The sequence below is a fragment of the Osmerus eperlanus genome, chromosome 26 (assembly GCF_963692335.1).
Source record: "Osmerus eperlanus chromosome 26, fOsmEpe2.1, whole genome shotgun sequence".
NCBI lineage: Eukaryota > Metazoa > Chordata > Actinopteri > Osmeriformes > Osmeridae > Osmerus > Osmerus eperlanus.
In genome coordinates, this window is record NC_085043.1 from 9,177,194 (window position 1) to 9,192,771 (window position 15,578).

Sequence of the window (15,578 nt, forward strand, 5' to 3'; positions counted from 1 at the left end):
GAGGTCATAAACTACTGAGACAGGGAGGTGGGTCAACTGAGGTTTGGCCAAAACAACCAAACTTCATTTTACCCACCAACGTTCCACTTTCTCTCAAGTTAAACCACGGCATTACATTTTAGTGCGTCTGTTTGCTACAATATGAAGATACATTATATGTTGTCAAGAAATAAACTTATGAGGATATAATCTAAACAAAAGTCGTTTTAAAGTGGGCCCCACCGTCGCCACAGGATAGACATTTGATCTCACAGTCGGTAATGTTGGGTCAATGCAAACGATGTGTTAAAGTCCATAATCTAAATGTTCTCTCACTAAACACAACGTTACGGTGTTAATAATTACATTACGCCATTATAAATCACATATAGCTTTAATACAATGTTTTTCACAATCGAATAATCGCTACAAATAGGCTTACCATACTGTAATATAGCCCTGATGGCACATTTTTATTGCACAAACCAAGTAAGACACAAGCTTTCATAAATGACTGTAATTTGTATGTATTTGTCTATGCTTGGAAAAGACTTAGGCGTACACACCACTAGACATCAAATTAATGGACCCCACAGGGCCTATAGTTTCTAAGGCATTAAAACATTGGTTGACACAGCAAGAGGCACTAGAGCGTCAACCTACTGACCCACACAAACCTACAGAGAAAACGTTTATAAAAATTCCTTAAATCCCATTCAATTCTTATCTTCATCTCCACAAAATATCAATAATTGTGCACATTAATTCAAGTGTTTAAAGTAATTTTCCTATCAACCCATTCAATCATTTTATAAGATCATACATTTGGGGTTGGACAGAGCCCTCTTATGGATGACTGATGAGGGGAGAAGGATGTCTTGTAAGAGCAGTTGGACCCAGAAGTAACCCCTTACAAAATGGCCGCTGTGATGAAAAGCTTCCGTCGTTGATATACAGCTCTAGAAAGAAATTGAGAGACCACTGCACCTTTTTTCTTTCATTTTTTACAAAGTTGAGAAGGACAATTTTGAGTGAGTTACAGAAGGGTAACATTTTAGAGGCCACTGTAAATTTTACCCTTCTGTTCCTCAAAATTGTCCTTCTCCACTTATTGTTTTATGAAAAAAAAGGTGCAGAGGTCTCTAAATTTTTTCCAGAGCTGTATCCAGAGGGCTACTTCTGGGTCCAACTGCTGTGTCTTGCTCTTACAGGACACCCTGCTCTTCTCATCAGTCATCCATTGGAGGGCTCCATTTCTTCCAGAGCTGTAGGTCTCTCTCTACCTCCGTGGTTTGGGGGTTAGAATGGTGTGTCCATCTGACTGCCCTTGGCTCCCGGAGGAACCACTCCATAGCTGTTCTCCTGCCACCTCAACCAGTGCATCTGGACCTCCTTCTGGACCTTAGAACAGACACGGAACCGAAACAGAACCCGAGCAGTCAGACACCACTAAGACGAGGAATATTCGAATCAGAGGCATATTCTGTTTTAGACTATTGAATTGCAACCACAAATCAAAAAACAAGAATACGTTGATAGTAAATAATCAAGTACATTACTTGTATTTGTTAGTCACTAAATCAACAATAATGTTTTGAATTTCGTGTTTATAAAGTGATGTTTATGTCTTTCAGGAGTTCCGCGGGAAAAGTGTTTGTTCATCATCTCAGACCTACGGTACAGCATAACGGCACCACTGCAAAAGATAATCCGTATAATGACGGACTAAATTTTCCCTCTGATTAAGCATGATCAGCACTACTTGAAAGGTTCTTCTCTTGTGTAATGAGAGCAAGATAGGCTATAATAATGCTCTTCCCTAAGCCTTGACCTACATAAAGTATCTCACTGTAAGAAGACAGACAGAGAACAGAATATCTCAATGGAAGATATCACCAGGTCTGAATGCACCAAGACACACGCAGAGAGACAGTAAAAAGAGAATAGCTGAATGAACATCAGGATCTGGAGATTGAATGCTTTGCTTTATGGTGATATCCAGAGAACGGTGTTAGTGTATCTGGGTGAAGTTCTACTTACCTCCTGATTGAGAAAGCAATAGAGAATCGCCACAATGAGCCCCTGAGAGAGAAAAGGGATCCTCAATTAACATACAAAACCAAATCATTGTACACACATGTACCCCACAACATCAATCAAGATACAGACAAATGTTTCAACAAATGCCATGTCTGCTTTTCCCAATATCTATACAGTCAAAAGTTGAAAATGTGTCCAAACTTTTGACTGGTACTGTACCTCCTCACTAATACAATTGTGTGATTTAAATGAACCAATTAGCCACCCTACCACATAAGATGAACATATTTAGGTTGATAATGAGTTACTGTTAATCCATGAACGAGCCACACAATATTATTTACTGTTACAACTAAATATATGTATTAGCTGTTGTTATATGCTTAATGAACTGTTTACCTTTTTACCATGATCATTATGTGTTTGAAAACCAGTGCCAGAGACATGCAGGAAGCAAGCTTGAATTTGGGATGTGAAAAGGACTTATTTTTCAGGCCTTTACTGACACTTGAAGTCAATTACACCTTCGGATGTCATGTTTCGAGCTTGTTACCTAGAAGCCTTGAGATCTTACATTTACATTTAGTCATTTAGCAGACGCTCTTATCCAGAGCGATATACAGTAAGTACAGGGACATTCCCCCGAGGCAAGTAGGGCGAAGTGCCTTGTCCAAGGACACAACGTCATTTGGCACGGCCGGGAATCGAACTGGCAACCTTCTGATTACTAGCCCGCTTCCCTAACCGCTTAGCCACATGACTCCCTCCATCTTCCCACAAGCCCTGTCCCAGACAGCAGCGACGTGATACGTGAACACTGCCACTGTTGAGTCCTCGGTTCTCATATGACCTTGGTTCTGACAAGGAAACTATTATCTGGTGTTGTCATCTCTGTCTGTCGACTGGGAATGATAGACTTCCCAAGCTTCAGGGTTAGAAGATTGACTGGTGTATTATGAGAAGATAACACCATGATAACACTGGGATGGATTTTGTTTGGGGCATTCGACACTCCAGAGTGTCTCTTTCTGAAGAACCAGGCCAGTAGGGCCTCTATCATTATCCGCTGTTTCAAGCAGGGATGGGGGTCGTAATTAGACCAACCCTGAGAGAATGTTGTTGTTTTAGTTCAGCCCATGACAGCTTGACAGCAACTGTGATTGGATGCATCACGTTCGATGACACCTCTTCTCTTTGACCAGATTCTTAGAGGAATTATAGACTCTACATTATCAAGAAAGATTACATTCGTATCATTTAATTATATGATTAAACATGACTGGCACTTGAATTGTGTGCATGTTTGTTGGGCTGATGCATAGACAAATGTGACAAAGAGGAAGAGTGTGTGATTATGAGCTTTTATCTATCTGTCCATCCATCTATCCATCTATCTACCTACTGTATATAAAAGGGGATATTATAAAACTGAATATGGTACTGGTATTATAAAAGTGTTTTCCTGAAAAGGAGCTACCTGAAATGAGCCGATGCAGAGCTCGATACAGAGTCGCAGGTTCACATTAAAGTAATCAGGCAGGAAGTTAAACACCATGTAGTGGGTGCCGAACAGAGGGATGAGGAGGAGGGTGGATTTAGTGAGGCGTCTGAAGGGAGAAGGAGAAAGAAAATGTGAGACAGATTTGTGGAAGCAAGTGTGCATTTAGTGTAAGATAGTAGGGGTGGGGGAAAAAATCGATTCACATTCAAATCGCAATTCAGTCTTCTAGCGATTCACAAATAATAATATAGATATATTTTTTTTCGTGTATCAATTCTTAATCGAATCGTGACCTCAAGAATCGAATCGTGAGGTACCAAAAGATTCCCACCCCAATAAGATAGACAGGGACTTCTTCAAATTCAATGGCGACAGTAAACTTACTTTATTGTAGTTAAAACAAACAGATTTTATTTGATATACAGTATTCTAATCTAATGTGGGTGTGGATGGATATGGTGGGCTATGAACTCTGGAGGTGAGGACACATATTGTACTTGTGGATACACAGCGGCATATCTGTTCAAAATTATAATAATTTTCCAAGACCACTTGACAGACCTTTCATAATAATTCAATACGATGCTTGAAGGGTTTTCTGGAGCTGCAGTCAATTACTTTCAAATCCATTCAGATGAGATGACTCTCTACAAGCCTCTTGTGGAGTCGAGCAGGCTAGCTGGTCTGGGTGATTGGCTTGTGATTGTGATGGGACAATCAGATGTTATCCACACTGAGCCAATTCCATTTAGATAATTTTTTATTTATTTTTTACCCTCTTGACAACCAATGCTTTTAAGATAGAGACTGGATACATCTTTGCAATGAGCTACAATTAGTGAAATTGTATATTATTGTGGTTGTGGGGTTAACTGTGACATTGTAGGGTGAGAACAGATATTTGGTACAACATTTTTTGCGAAATGGTATGTACTAAGTACAAATTAAAAACAGACTTTCAAATGTGAACAGGAAAATGTATATTTTGGAACTGGCATCCTCCCACAATTCCTTTCTGTACTAATGTTCTTGTCAAGTGCAGCACACCTAATTATATATCAATGGGAAGAACACATTTAAATAATGTACCTTAATGGACTAGGTCTCAAAATGGATTTGAGTAAAAGATTTACTAGCCATTTTTCATTAACTATTTTCCAAATTATGCTTCGTTTTGCTCTCACCTGTACTGGGATGAGTTGTTGAACTGGATGAGACGGGGATTCAATTTCTGAATCAGGATTCTGATAATATTCATGAAGAGAATAAAGTTGATCTGTTGATATCGATGTGAAGAAGAAAGCATGTTAGCAAACAAAATGGAGACTTGATACTTTGATGCTTTACAGTAACATCTGGACTCTTAAAAGAGCTGTGTTGTTTATGAAACCCACTACATAAATGTTTCTTTTAGAGATGGTCACTTTGTAGTTATGGTTCATTGCTGTAGTCAAGTCAAAGATGCCAAATGGAAACCTTATTAGCCTAAGAGCCCAGACAAGAACATTTCCCTTTTAAGACATTTCTTCAAAGGGAGACAAACAAACTAATAGCCTACAGATAAGTGCCTGATAACAGATTGTTAGACATGAGTGAAAATCGGTGTCCCTCTCTGCTTATTTTACCATCATTAGTCTGGCTTGTTTCTTTGCCCTCTCGATACTCACCCCTATAGAGACCACAATCGGCCCTTTTATAATCCACCAGAAGGGTGAGTCTTCATTGATATCCCAACATCTGTAGGGCAAATGACAGGGCAATATAAGTAGACGAGTGGGTTTTGATAACATGCTCCATGTTTTGCTGAAATACTTTCACAGGCTGGAGGAAGCGAGGAAGTTATGAAGCCTCAATCACAAGCACTCAGGATAAGGAGCCGAACCAAACAGATTCATTATGCAGATGACAGCAAACATCTTGCCGGGCCTTTATCAGGCACATTCTTGGGGACTATAGCAGCTATGAGTTTACATTTAGTCATTTAGCAGACGCTCTTATCCAGAGCGACTTACAGTGTGTACAGAGACATTCCCCCAAGGCAAGTAGGGTGAAGTGCCTTGCCCAAGGACACAACTTCATCTGGTACGGCCGGAAATCGAACCAGCAACCTTCTGATTACTAGCCCAATTCCCGATCCGCTCAGCCACCTGACTCCCAGTTTAATACTCACTCAGTGTCTTCGAAGTATACCCTGGACCCGATCCACAAGGCGATGAAAAATACTGGCACGCCTGCAAATGGAAGCACGTAAACATGTAGGATCAAAAAGAGAAAGAGGGTGTGAGATTACGTTGTTGAAAGCTGAAAAGCTGATAGTAATATTATCTGATATGATGTACTCTAATGATACAGCATACAATCCACTACATTGAAATGGTGTTTTGGATCACCTTACGGATAAAAAAATCGGAATAACCAAATCATTTTATAGAACGGAAAGATATTATAAAATATCCTTCACCTAATCTAAAATGACATGTTCTCTATATGAGAAGGTGTCATTTCTCTTTACTAATGAAATGAAGATTAATCATGGCTGTGATTTAAATGAAAACACCGGGCAAGCAAAAAGTCAAATTACAGACAATTAGAATGTTAATTCTCTTCGTGATACTGGGGATAATTGCCATGGGGTTTTCAAATTGAACTCGATTTATTCACTAATTTGAGTTTATTCATATTCATCAAAGGGGAGTTATTCATGGACATTTTTTAATAATTAAGTGGATTAAGAGACTATAATTGTTTCATCAACTGTACATTTGTATTCACCAAACAGTCTCTTGTCAAAACAAAGTATTTATATGTGTAATTCACCAGAAACTAACAAACTTAGTAGACTAGGGGAACACTGTGTACAATATTTATATAGAATTAAATGACTTTACTGTACTCTCAAAAAGACCATGAAATCCAATATTCATCTAATCCTACCAGAGACTCCCTAAACCACTAACCTTGTAACCTAGCAACAACTCCAAATGCCAACAAAACAAATGTTTCAACAAATGCCATGTCTGCTTTTCCCAATATCTATACCTCCTCACAACATCGCACAAACAATACTTACCACAACACAAAGTCCAGAAGTTTTTTCCTGCCTATCTCACACGCCCGACTCCCCCTTTCTCACTCTCACTCACACACACACACACACACACACACACACACACACACACACACACAACACTCACTCACTCCGCCGGCCCTCATTCAAGCCGGTGTGGGATGGAGTTTGGGAGGCGCTCACCCCAGCCCAGCATGGCAAACCCCCAGAGACAACGACGGCTGTGATGGAAGGAGGATAGCAGCAGGGAGTTGAGGTACAGAGCCTCTACCAGGAGCCAGAAGAAGTTAGTCATCACACAGTAGTGACAGAACACCACAGAGGCCTTACAGGCAGCCTGGACAGGAAAGAGAAAGACAGAGATAGAGAGAGAGATAGACAGAGAGAGAGAGAGAGAGAGAGAGAGAGAGAGAGAGAGAGAGAGAGAGAGAGAGAGAGAGAGAGAGAGAGAGAGAGAGAGAGAGAGAGAGAGAGAGAAAGAAAGATGAAAGAAAGAAAAAAAAAAAAGAAAGAGAGAAAGACAGAGAGAGAGAAAGACAGAGAGAGAGAGAGAGAGAGAGAGAGAGAGAGAGAGAGAGAGAGAGAGAGAGAGAGAGAGAGAGAGAGAGAGAGAGAGAGAGAGAAGGTGATGTAAACAAGCATCAGAGAGTTAGGGAAAGGAAGGAAGAAGCAGAGGAAGAGAAAAGAGGTTGAGATAATATATTATCTTATAGGGCACGGGGAAGGGAAACAGGAAACTGAGAAGAAAGAGAAATACGCTTTTGAAAAGCGCTGTGTGCTTTTAGTTAAAAGTGTTTTGTGTCAAAGGTGACGTACGTTGGAAAGGGTACAGTGGTCAGTGTCCTCGCTGAAGAGGGTGGCATCCTTGATGAACACAGCCACCGCCTTCAAGATGAAGGTGATGAAGAGTTGGATGTGGATGTAGTTCCTGGCACAGCGGAGCCTCCTGGGAAACGAAACAGCATGAGAACGTGAGTGTACAAGGAGCTGGAGAATGAACACTAATGATGTACAGGAATGATGTACGTGGAAACTGAACAGGCTGCCAATGACAAAGCTGGAAGGAAACAGTCGGGGCAGGTACCTGTGGGACCACCAACATCTTCTAAATTCTGCTCAGATACTTGTAGACACTTCACAGAACTAATGAAGTCCCGAAACACAACAACCAAACATGATCACAATTTGTTTCCAAAAGAGAAGCAGGGAGCAAAAGAGCGTTAGTGTGGAGTCTATGAGAGCAGATGGCGTGCTTTTAAAAACCATGTCGTCGAATCAATTTATAGACAGAGAACATCTGCCCTTTAAATCAGTACAGGCACTGCTCAAACAGTCCAAATGTCATGTGTGCCTCCCCAATTAGGTGAGCTGAGAGAGATGTTTCTTTACGATCAGTCATTAAAAAAGGGCCCATTCTTTTGAGTGAATTTGGCAAGAGGCAACAGACATTAACCATCGTCAATGGATTTATCCCTTTCAGAGTCTCGGTGTGTTTCATTGGATTATTCTACTGCGGATGTCTGGAGGGAGAGAGGGAGGCAGGGGAGTACACACAGGATCCGATCTAAATTAAAAACCGGTTTAGCGGGACTAAATGAGTCATGTTATGCCCTCCTCGACTAACGGTGGCCTGTTGTTCACAGATTGTGTTTAGTGAAATATATTTGCGCCGAGGAGAACAACAACAGGTCTGGTGGATCTCATTCCCGCTTCGTGGAGTGCCAGCACAGTTAACCCTTGTTATCTTCGGGTCATTCTGACCCATCAGTCATTGTGGTCATATGTGAAGCCCTCTGTGACATGCTTGCGTGTAAAAAGGGCTATACAAATAAATTTGATTTGATTTGATTGTGACCCACCGTCGTATTGCGACAACTTTACCGCATACAAAAACAAAGTGAAGCATTTTCTTTTAACCGTTGGGCTGTCTCAGACCCCCCACATTGCGAAGGTTAAAAGAAAATGATTTTTATTTGTTTTTCTATTGGGTAAAAACAACAATGGTTCGTTATGAACCTTTGGGTCATGTGACCCGAAGGCAGCACAAGGGTTAAGTCACCTCTCCCTTCATAGTTCACCTTCAAATTCTCCAGCCATTCTCCACCGGAATCAAGATATCAGTTGATCATAAGTGACACCAGGGTGCGAATTACTGGGGGGTTGGGGGGGCTTGACGCCCCTAATTAAGACTTGGCCCCCCCTAAAGAGGTCAAAACAACAGGTCGGGGGGGTCGATACACGCTCTGGAGAAGAAGTTGGCCCCCCCACGATTGGCATTGTATAATTCGCACTCTGGGTGACCCCCTCACCTGAAGAGTAGAAGGATTCCAACGGCGATAGTCAGGAAGGCCAGAGATGTCCCATAGCCAATGGTGTAGATTAGCTTCACTTTAGCAAAGTAAGACTCCTGTAGATAACATAAGGCGTAGGACACTCTCCATTTTAGGTTTCATCTTATAAATATTTTTGCACATCAAAGAATCCCCTTTAATTACCTTGCTAAAAATAGAAAAGACTACAATTAAGTTCAATTTCTTCCAAGACCTGGACCGGCTTTTAACTGCGAAGATTACGTGGCATGCCTACTGCCGGAACTCATACAGACAGACAGACAATACAGCTATTATCCAGTCCTCCATCTGTTAGGCTTGAGGTGCCTCAATTAAAATGAACCGCATCGAATAATCTCCAAGTGTTTTTTTCCCTTTTCAAATGTAATTGATGTGGACACTCTGAAATAATGTATCACCATTTAAACGGATGTGAATCTCTTGAATCAATTTCCCATGCCCTCAGATTAGAGAGACTTTCCTCACTCCTCTCTCACCTCGGGAATGTTGTCATCCACACTGCAGGCGATGTGGTAGGGAGGGAAGGGGTCTGACCATCCTGTGTGGGTGCAGTTGCGACTAACTGACAATGTCGAGGTAAAGAAGAAGGGGTCAGTAGAACAACAGAAAAGAACCAGACAGAACCAGACAGAACCAGACAGAACCAGACAGAACCAGAAGCCCAATGATGGAGAGTAGGGAGTCAAGGCTAACAAAACATTCTCAAGTAAAACGTTTTTCTTTTGTTTATTCACAGGCCCAGTTTTCCAGACATGGATTAGCCCTAATCTAAAAACATTTTGAATGGTAACTAACTAGTCCTACTTTAGGACTAGTTACTCCATGTCTGGGGAAACTGGGCCATAAAGACCCAAAGGTCTTGTGTGTGTGAGTCAGAGACTCTTTGACCATCATCATCATTACCACTTTAATACCCCCCCCCCCCCCCCCCTGTGAGCACCTGTGTTGTTCTCAAAGAAGGAGAATACAGAAGGACAAGCGACGTGAATTATCTCTCCGACCACAGCACTGGGCCAGCAGTGTATGAAGTCCCAGAAAGGGAGACAGTCTAAGGATAAAAGAGAAAGACAGAGAGAGAGAGAGAGAGAGAGAGAGAGAGAGAGAGAGAGAGAGAGAGAAACAGAGAAACAGAGAGAGACATAGAGATACAGAGAGGGAGAGAGAGAGAGACAGAGAGAGAGAGAGACAGAGAGAGGGTGAGAGAGAGGGTGAGACAGAGAGAGAGACAGATAGAGAGACAGTGACAGAGAGAAAGAGAGAGAGAGAGAGAGAAAGAGAGAGAGAGAGAGAGAGAGAGAGAGAGAGGGAGTCACAGCAGGTAGAAGCAGGGATGTCAAGACATTAGGGTGATGTATGGAATCCCGTTCTTTTAACAACACACTCGATCAGGGCCGCAAACCTCATTCCTCTCTCATGTAGCTCCATTCAACACAAGCATGATGAAGCAAGCATTAAACCAGAACCTTTATCTTTTAATAGATAATATACGTCTTGTCTCTATGTATTGTAATGAAACTGTATATTACTGTATGAAACCCACTGTCTCACTCAGAATCTACCTCCCTCACAACTAAAGATTCTCTGTAAGTACCATTTATTCAACCCAGACAGTGGTACTTTATGTGAACACTGTATATCACGGAGATTGGATCTGGACTAGACTCCATGAGGTGTAACTGAGGAAACTGAGAATGACAGCTGATTTTCAAGTGGATACGACGGCTACCTTGTGAGCTGCGGTTGGTGTGATCCTCAATGTTCTGCAGACAGCGTTGTTCTGCTTTCTCCAGCTGAGAAATGTACTCACACTCCGGATGCAGACTGGAAAAAGCCTGGAAAGTGATGAGAGAGAGAGTGAGAGAGAGAGGGTGAGACAGAGAGAGAAGTTGGAAACATTAAAAGAAAACAAATCAAATGGCAGTACCCTAAAATGACCCTACTAGCAACGTATCCGTCTGCAAAGCAAGGAAGACATTAATAACGTAACGGCTGAATAGTCTCTCATTCTGTGATATACGTTCTAGGTCTAGTAACAACATCATTTTTCAGACATCATTCAGAGAATAGTTAATTATTCTTCCGACATGTTATCTATCAGAACTACGATTATATTTCAAGAACTATGCCTTGAGGCTATACACGTTCTTCTCCATCGGAAGTCTTAATGAAAACATCGTAGAAGAGAAAACCAGACAATGAAAGGCCAGGAGAAATGCAGTCATTCAATTTGCTCAAAGGGCCATATCAATTTTTTAGACACAGACTTATGCCACACAGACACACACAGGACAAGCAGCACACCCACACCGTCCTGAACCACCACATAGGTCAGCAGTACACAGTTAGACCACCGATCTGTCTGCTGGTTACACGTCCATTCAGTCTGCCAGAGGCAGCGATCACGATTAGATCAGTATCTGACAACGTGACCTTTTCCTCAGCCGCAGAGCGTCTAACGCAGATATGAACATTTGTGTTCCGAGAAAACTCATTGGGTTGAGGAGGGTGTACGGGGGGGGGGGGGGGGGGCGGGGGGGTGGTGTGGGGGAGTGGGGGACAGTGTTTTGACACACCTGCAAGGTTTATTTTGGAGATAATTACACACTAGGAGGTGGATGAGTGGAAGGAGGGGGGTTGGTATACGAGTGCCTGCAGGTGGGCAGGAAGACAGTAGGTACGAGATGTCAACTGCATCTCACGCAGCGCTTCTTAAACTTTATTTCAAGTAAATCGTGTGTCTAATGTGTGTAGGAGTGTACACATGTACGACAGACTCAACAAGAGTGACTGGGGTGGAAATTAACAAGGAAAGGCCTACTTTTTCCATTTATATAATGTGTGTGTACAGGAGGTGGCATTCCCCTTTGCTAATGAGATGTTTGGGTGTATTTAGATGTGTTTGTGCAGATGTGTTTTGAGGGCTGTATTACAGTAGCCAGGATTACCAGGAAAGGTCATTGGCAAGGAGTAAGAGCTTGTCAAAGACAGGAAAGATTTTCAAAGAAATCTCAAGTTAATGAGAGGTAAAATGGGAACCCAACTCCCTTGGCTGAGAAACAAAAAATGAAATCAGGGGGATCAAAAAGATAGAAACCCACCAAGCTTTATCTCTCTCTCTCTCTCTTTCTCTCTCTCTCTCTCTCTTTCTCTCTGTCACTGTCTCTCTATCTGTCTCTCTCTCTGTCTCACCCTCTCTCTCACCCTCTCTCTGTCTCTCTCTCTCTCTGTCTCTCTCTCTCTCCCTCTCTGTATCTCTATGTCTCTCTCTGTCTCTCTCTCTCTCCCTCTCTGTATCTCTATGTCTCTCTCTGTTTCTCTCTCTCTCTCTCTTCTCTCTTAGCTCCACCAACCATTTCCCCTGAGACCCCAGTTTTCCCATTCAGAGACATCTTTTCCGCACTTCATTAGCAGAAGCTGTCTTCAGACGGACAGAATATAGATAGCGATTATTCATTAGGAACATGTCATTATCAGTTTGATGCATCCTTGGGAAAACATCTGGACTATAGAATCCCACCTGCCTCCTCTCTTCCTGACAATACCACTAAGCATAGTATGGCCTGGAATCACAAACCAAGGGATAGGTTCCAAGCAGCCTATATGACGTGTTTATGATTTGTAGAAAGCGTGGTTAGGTTTTTGTATGATAAAAATGACCTTTTTTGCATGTGACAATCACGCCAGATGTGTCTAAGCCAGCAGTCAGTGTCGGAAACTAGGTCACGCAGATTCAGATAAGAGACTTCATTTGAATCTTAGGACCAATATCTTTTGAATTTAATGCCTCAATCATTCAAAAGGCCTTTGAGTTAAAGGTAGATCAATAAGGCGAGCAGCTTAGAGATTCACATCAAGTTCTCAAACACACATCAAACATCTCAAACAAACACACATTTTCTCATTTACCGTTTTCTCTGGCACATTAACAGATGATAAACCACTAAACACTGGTATATTTATAATTTACCTTAATCTTCTTGATTTTTTGAAGGTTAATATGATCCATCCGGACCCACAAAGGTTTAAATTGAGGAAATAATCAATAATTTAATAATAATCTTATTCACAATTGACTGTGTGTTATTGAGATCCAAAATAGCAGGATGAGAATGAGTTACAACAGTGTATTGCATGCCATTATTCAGATCCTAAATCAGTCAGTCTGCAAAGTCATTCTTTTGTTTCGTGACTGAAAAGCGTCCAGAGACGAGCGTGTCTGTTCTTCTGTTTTAACATCTTTATGCCGCTTTTTGCGGTTTCAATATTTCCTGTGGTTTTTCTTAATGGGTTGATAATCGTTGAATTACAGATGCGATTATTTAATTTGGTCCACAATTACACACTTCCCCAGCTGGTATGAAAATGGGTTTAGGCGCCAATGTAGAAAGAACAGCTACATTCAAACAACATATCTCTGTGAAAGAGGGGGATGTTCAGGCTGGGAGTACTGGTGCAAGTTCATGATGAGGGTTCATGGATGGTTTATTTATATTTCTTACTGAGGATGTATCTTCTATAGATCGCTACTTAGTAGATATGGAAGAGCATTCTTCTATAGACCCATACCCCCCTCTTCTGAAATGTGAACTATGCCTCAAACGGAAAGAGACGGAAGGAATGGAACGAACGAGAAAAGAGATCAAGGGAAGTGTATCATGTGTCACCTCTGTTTCCAGAGAGAGAAAGAGAGAGAGAGAGAACAAGAGAGAGAGAGAGAGGTGTGAGAGAGAGAGAGAACTAGAGAGAAAGAGAGAGCTAGAGAGAGAGAGAGAGAGAGAGAGAGAGAGAGAGGGAGAGAGAGAGAGAAGAGCCAACAGAGAGTTTGGAGGGGGCAAAGAAAAAAAAACAGCAAGATAACCAATTGAATTGTTCCCTGTGAGGTAATGGTGTGGGGCAGCGAGGTCCAGAGGGAATCCAGAGAGAGGGAAGGACTGGAAGTTTAGTGAGACTCCGGAGCACTTAAAAACACCTGCTTAGCCACCGTAAACCACCCAGGAACCTGCGTCACTCTGATAAATGTTGTAAAATGTTCAGTGAAAGAGAGGTGGAACCCATTACCTGCAACTACAGGAAGTGGGGCTATTAGTTCAGGCTGCTTACCTGGATGATGGTTATCAAAATGTTTTTTTTCCCCCCAAGCCATTAGGTGCTGTTGCCAAGGTAACTTATAAATCATCACATATGCTACATGGATACATGTTCATATGTGCAACTACATGGACTTAGAGGACCATGTATAGAAGAGCTTTACTGACAATACGTTGGTGATGGTTCTTCCCAAGGAGTACTATCAGTCTATACTCAAAAACATATTTTCCTCACAAATTGACAAATCACAGACTCTCATATGAAACAGCATGGATTCATTACTGTATGTTTACATCTGATTAAGATGGCCACAGGGGCAGAGGTTCTAAGATGTAATGAGGCCGAGGTCACTGATGAGCGTCTCAAATCACATGCCACTGTTCGTCCCCTCGCGCTGTTTTGTATGGTTACACCAGAATCCATTATCTTGCTGTCTGCATATTTGTCATACTTATATTCGGCTCTGGAGACGCTACGTGATGTGACAAGAATACCAAACCGTTCCACGTAACCGTTCAGCCCGGAGTGTGGATAAAGGAAGCTGACTTTTTGGGCTTAATCTGAGATCTCGGACCAGAAACTATAGTTTCTGCAGGGCATAGCTGGGTTAGCTGTTAACTTAAGTTATACTGCGCTTAACACCACATACATGCTTCACATTAGAAATAAACTGGATTTCTCTATGAGAAGTAGTACAACGTCAGGACAACCTCATTCGTAGAGCTATATGCTTACAAATTCACGCAAGCACAACAACAAAAATCCACATACATTGAATCTGCCTATAGAGCACACAAAAATAATCATCATTATGGGTCATATAAAACCGTAATTGACAGTCAAATTAAAACATTTCCCCCCAAATTCCCATGCAGAATGCAAATCTGTTCATATGTATAGGCTGTTTGCCAAAAGTATTGTAACGTGCTCTACGCTGTACATGGAAATGTTTTTGTTTTAACTTTCACCAAACAATTATGACTCATATTGTCATTAAAACAACTTTTTAGACGCAATTAATGACATTCCCGAAGAATAGCATCACCTTATCAATTGCTCAAATCTCCAATCTATAAATCGAACTTTTAATTAAATCGTATAATTACTTACAGATGAGGTCAGTGACAAGACAAGGGAAATCCCACAGAGAAACACGCACATCTTGGGTATGCTACGATCGGATGTCCACAGCGGATGTCCACGGCGCTGTCTGTTCACTGTCCATGAGTCCTTAATATTAAAAGACAATGACGTAGTCTATGCCAAGGATGCAAACTGACTGGTGGCCTATCCTCTTCCCACCACGCGGAGAGATGAATCTAATAGCCTACTGGATATTATTTTCTTTGTCAGAAGGCGTGGAGCATTGATCTGCAGGACTGTGTCGCGTAAAACAAAACATGTTTGTAGTGAACTAGCCTACTCCAGCTGTGATGCATATTACAATCGCTTACACTACCCAAGCGAACTTTAATGTGTGAATTGAGCATTTGATCTTGAGTGGTCCACTCGTGTAACCGGCTACAATGGTAAAACGTTTCTCATTTGCTTA

At 41.7% G+C, this 15,578-nt stretch overlaps 1 protein-coding gene across 1 annotated transcript; it reads right to left on the reverse strand.

The window, feature by feature from the left end:
- Positions 1 to 360: 360 nt before the first annotated feature.
- Positions 361 to 15,471, reverse strand: ghrhrl (growth hormone releasing hormone receptor, like). Its single transcript, XM_062452887.1, has 13 exons — positions 15,137 to 15,471; positions 10,665 to 10,770; positions 9,879 to 9,986; positions 9,415 to 9,500; positions 8,897 to 8,994; positions 7,404 to 7,533; positions 6,771 to 6,924; positions 5,691 to 5,751; positions 5,188 to 5,257; positions 4,705 to 4,796; positions 3,497 to 3,626; positions 2,020 to 2,061; positions 361 to 1,380 (listed from the first exon to the last, which is right to left on the reverse strand). The coding sequence occupies exons 1-13, from the start codon at positions 15,185 to 15,187 to the stop codon at positions 1,279 to 1,281; spliced, it is 1,230 nt and encodes a 409-aa protein (XP_062308871.1). The 5' UTR covers positions 15,188 to 15,471; the 3' UTR covers positions 361 to 1,278.
- Positions 15,472 to 15,578: the final 107 nt, after the last annotated feature.

Coding starts and splice junctions, on each gene's coding strand:
- ghrhrl (XM_062452887.1), bottom strand. CDS start 15,187: ATGTGCGTGTTTCTCTGTGGGATTTCCCTTGTCTTGTCACTGACCTCA. Junction 8,995..9,414: donor TGGATGACAACATTCCCGAG/GTGAGAGAGGAG, acceptor TGTTATCTACAG/GAGTCTTACTTTGCTAAAGT. Junction 3,627..4,704: donor AACAACTCATCCCAGTACAG/GTGAGAGCAAAA, acceptor TTCTCCCTTCAG/ACGCCTCACTAAATCCACCC.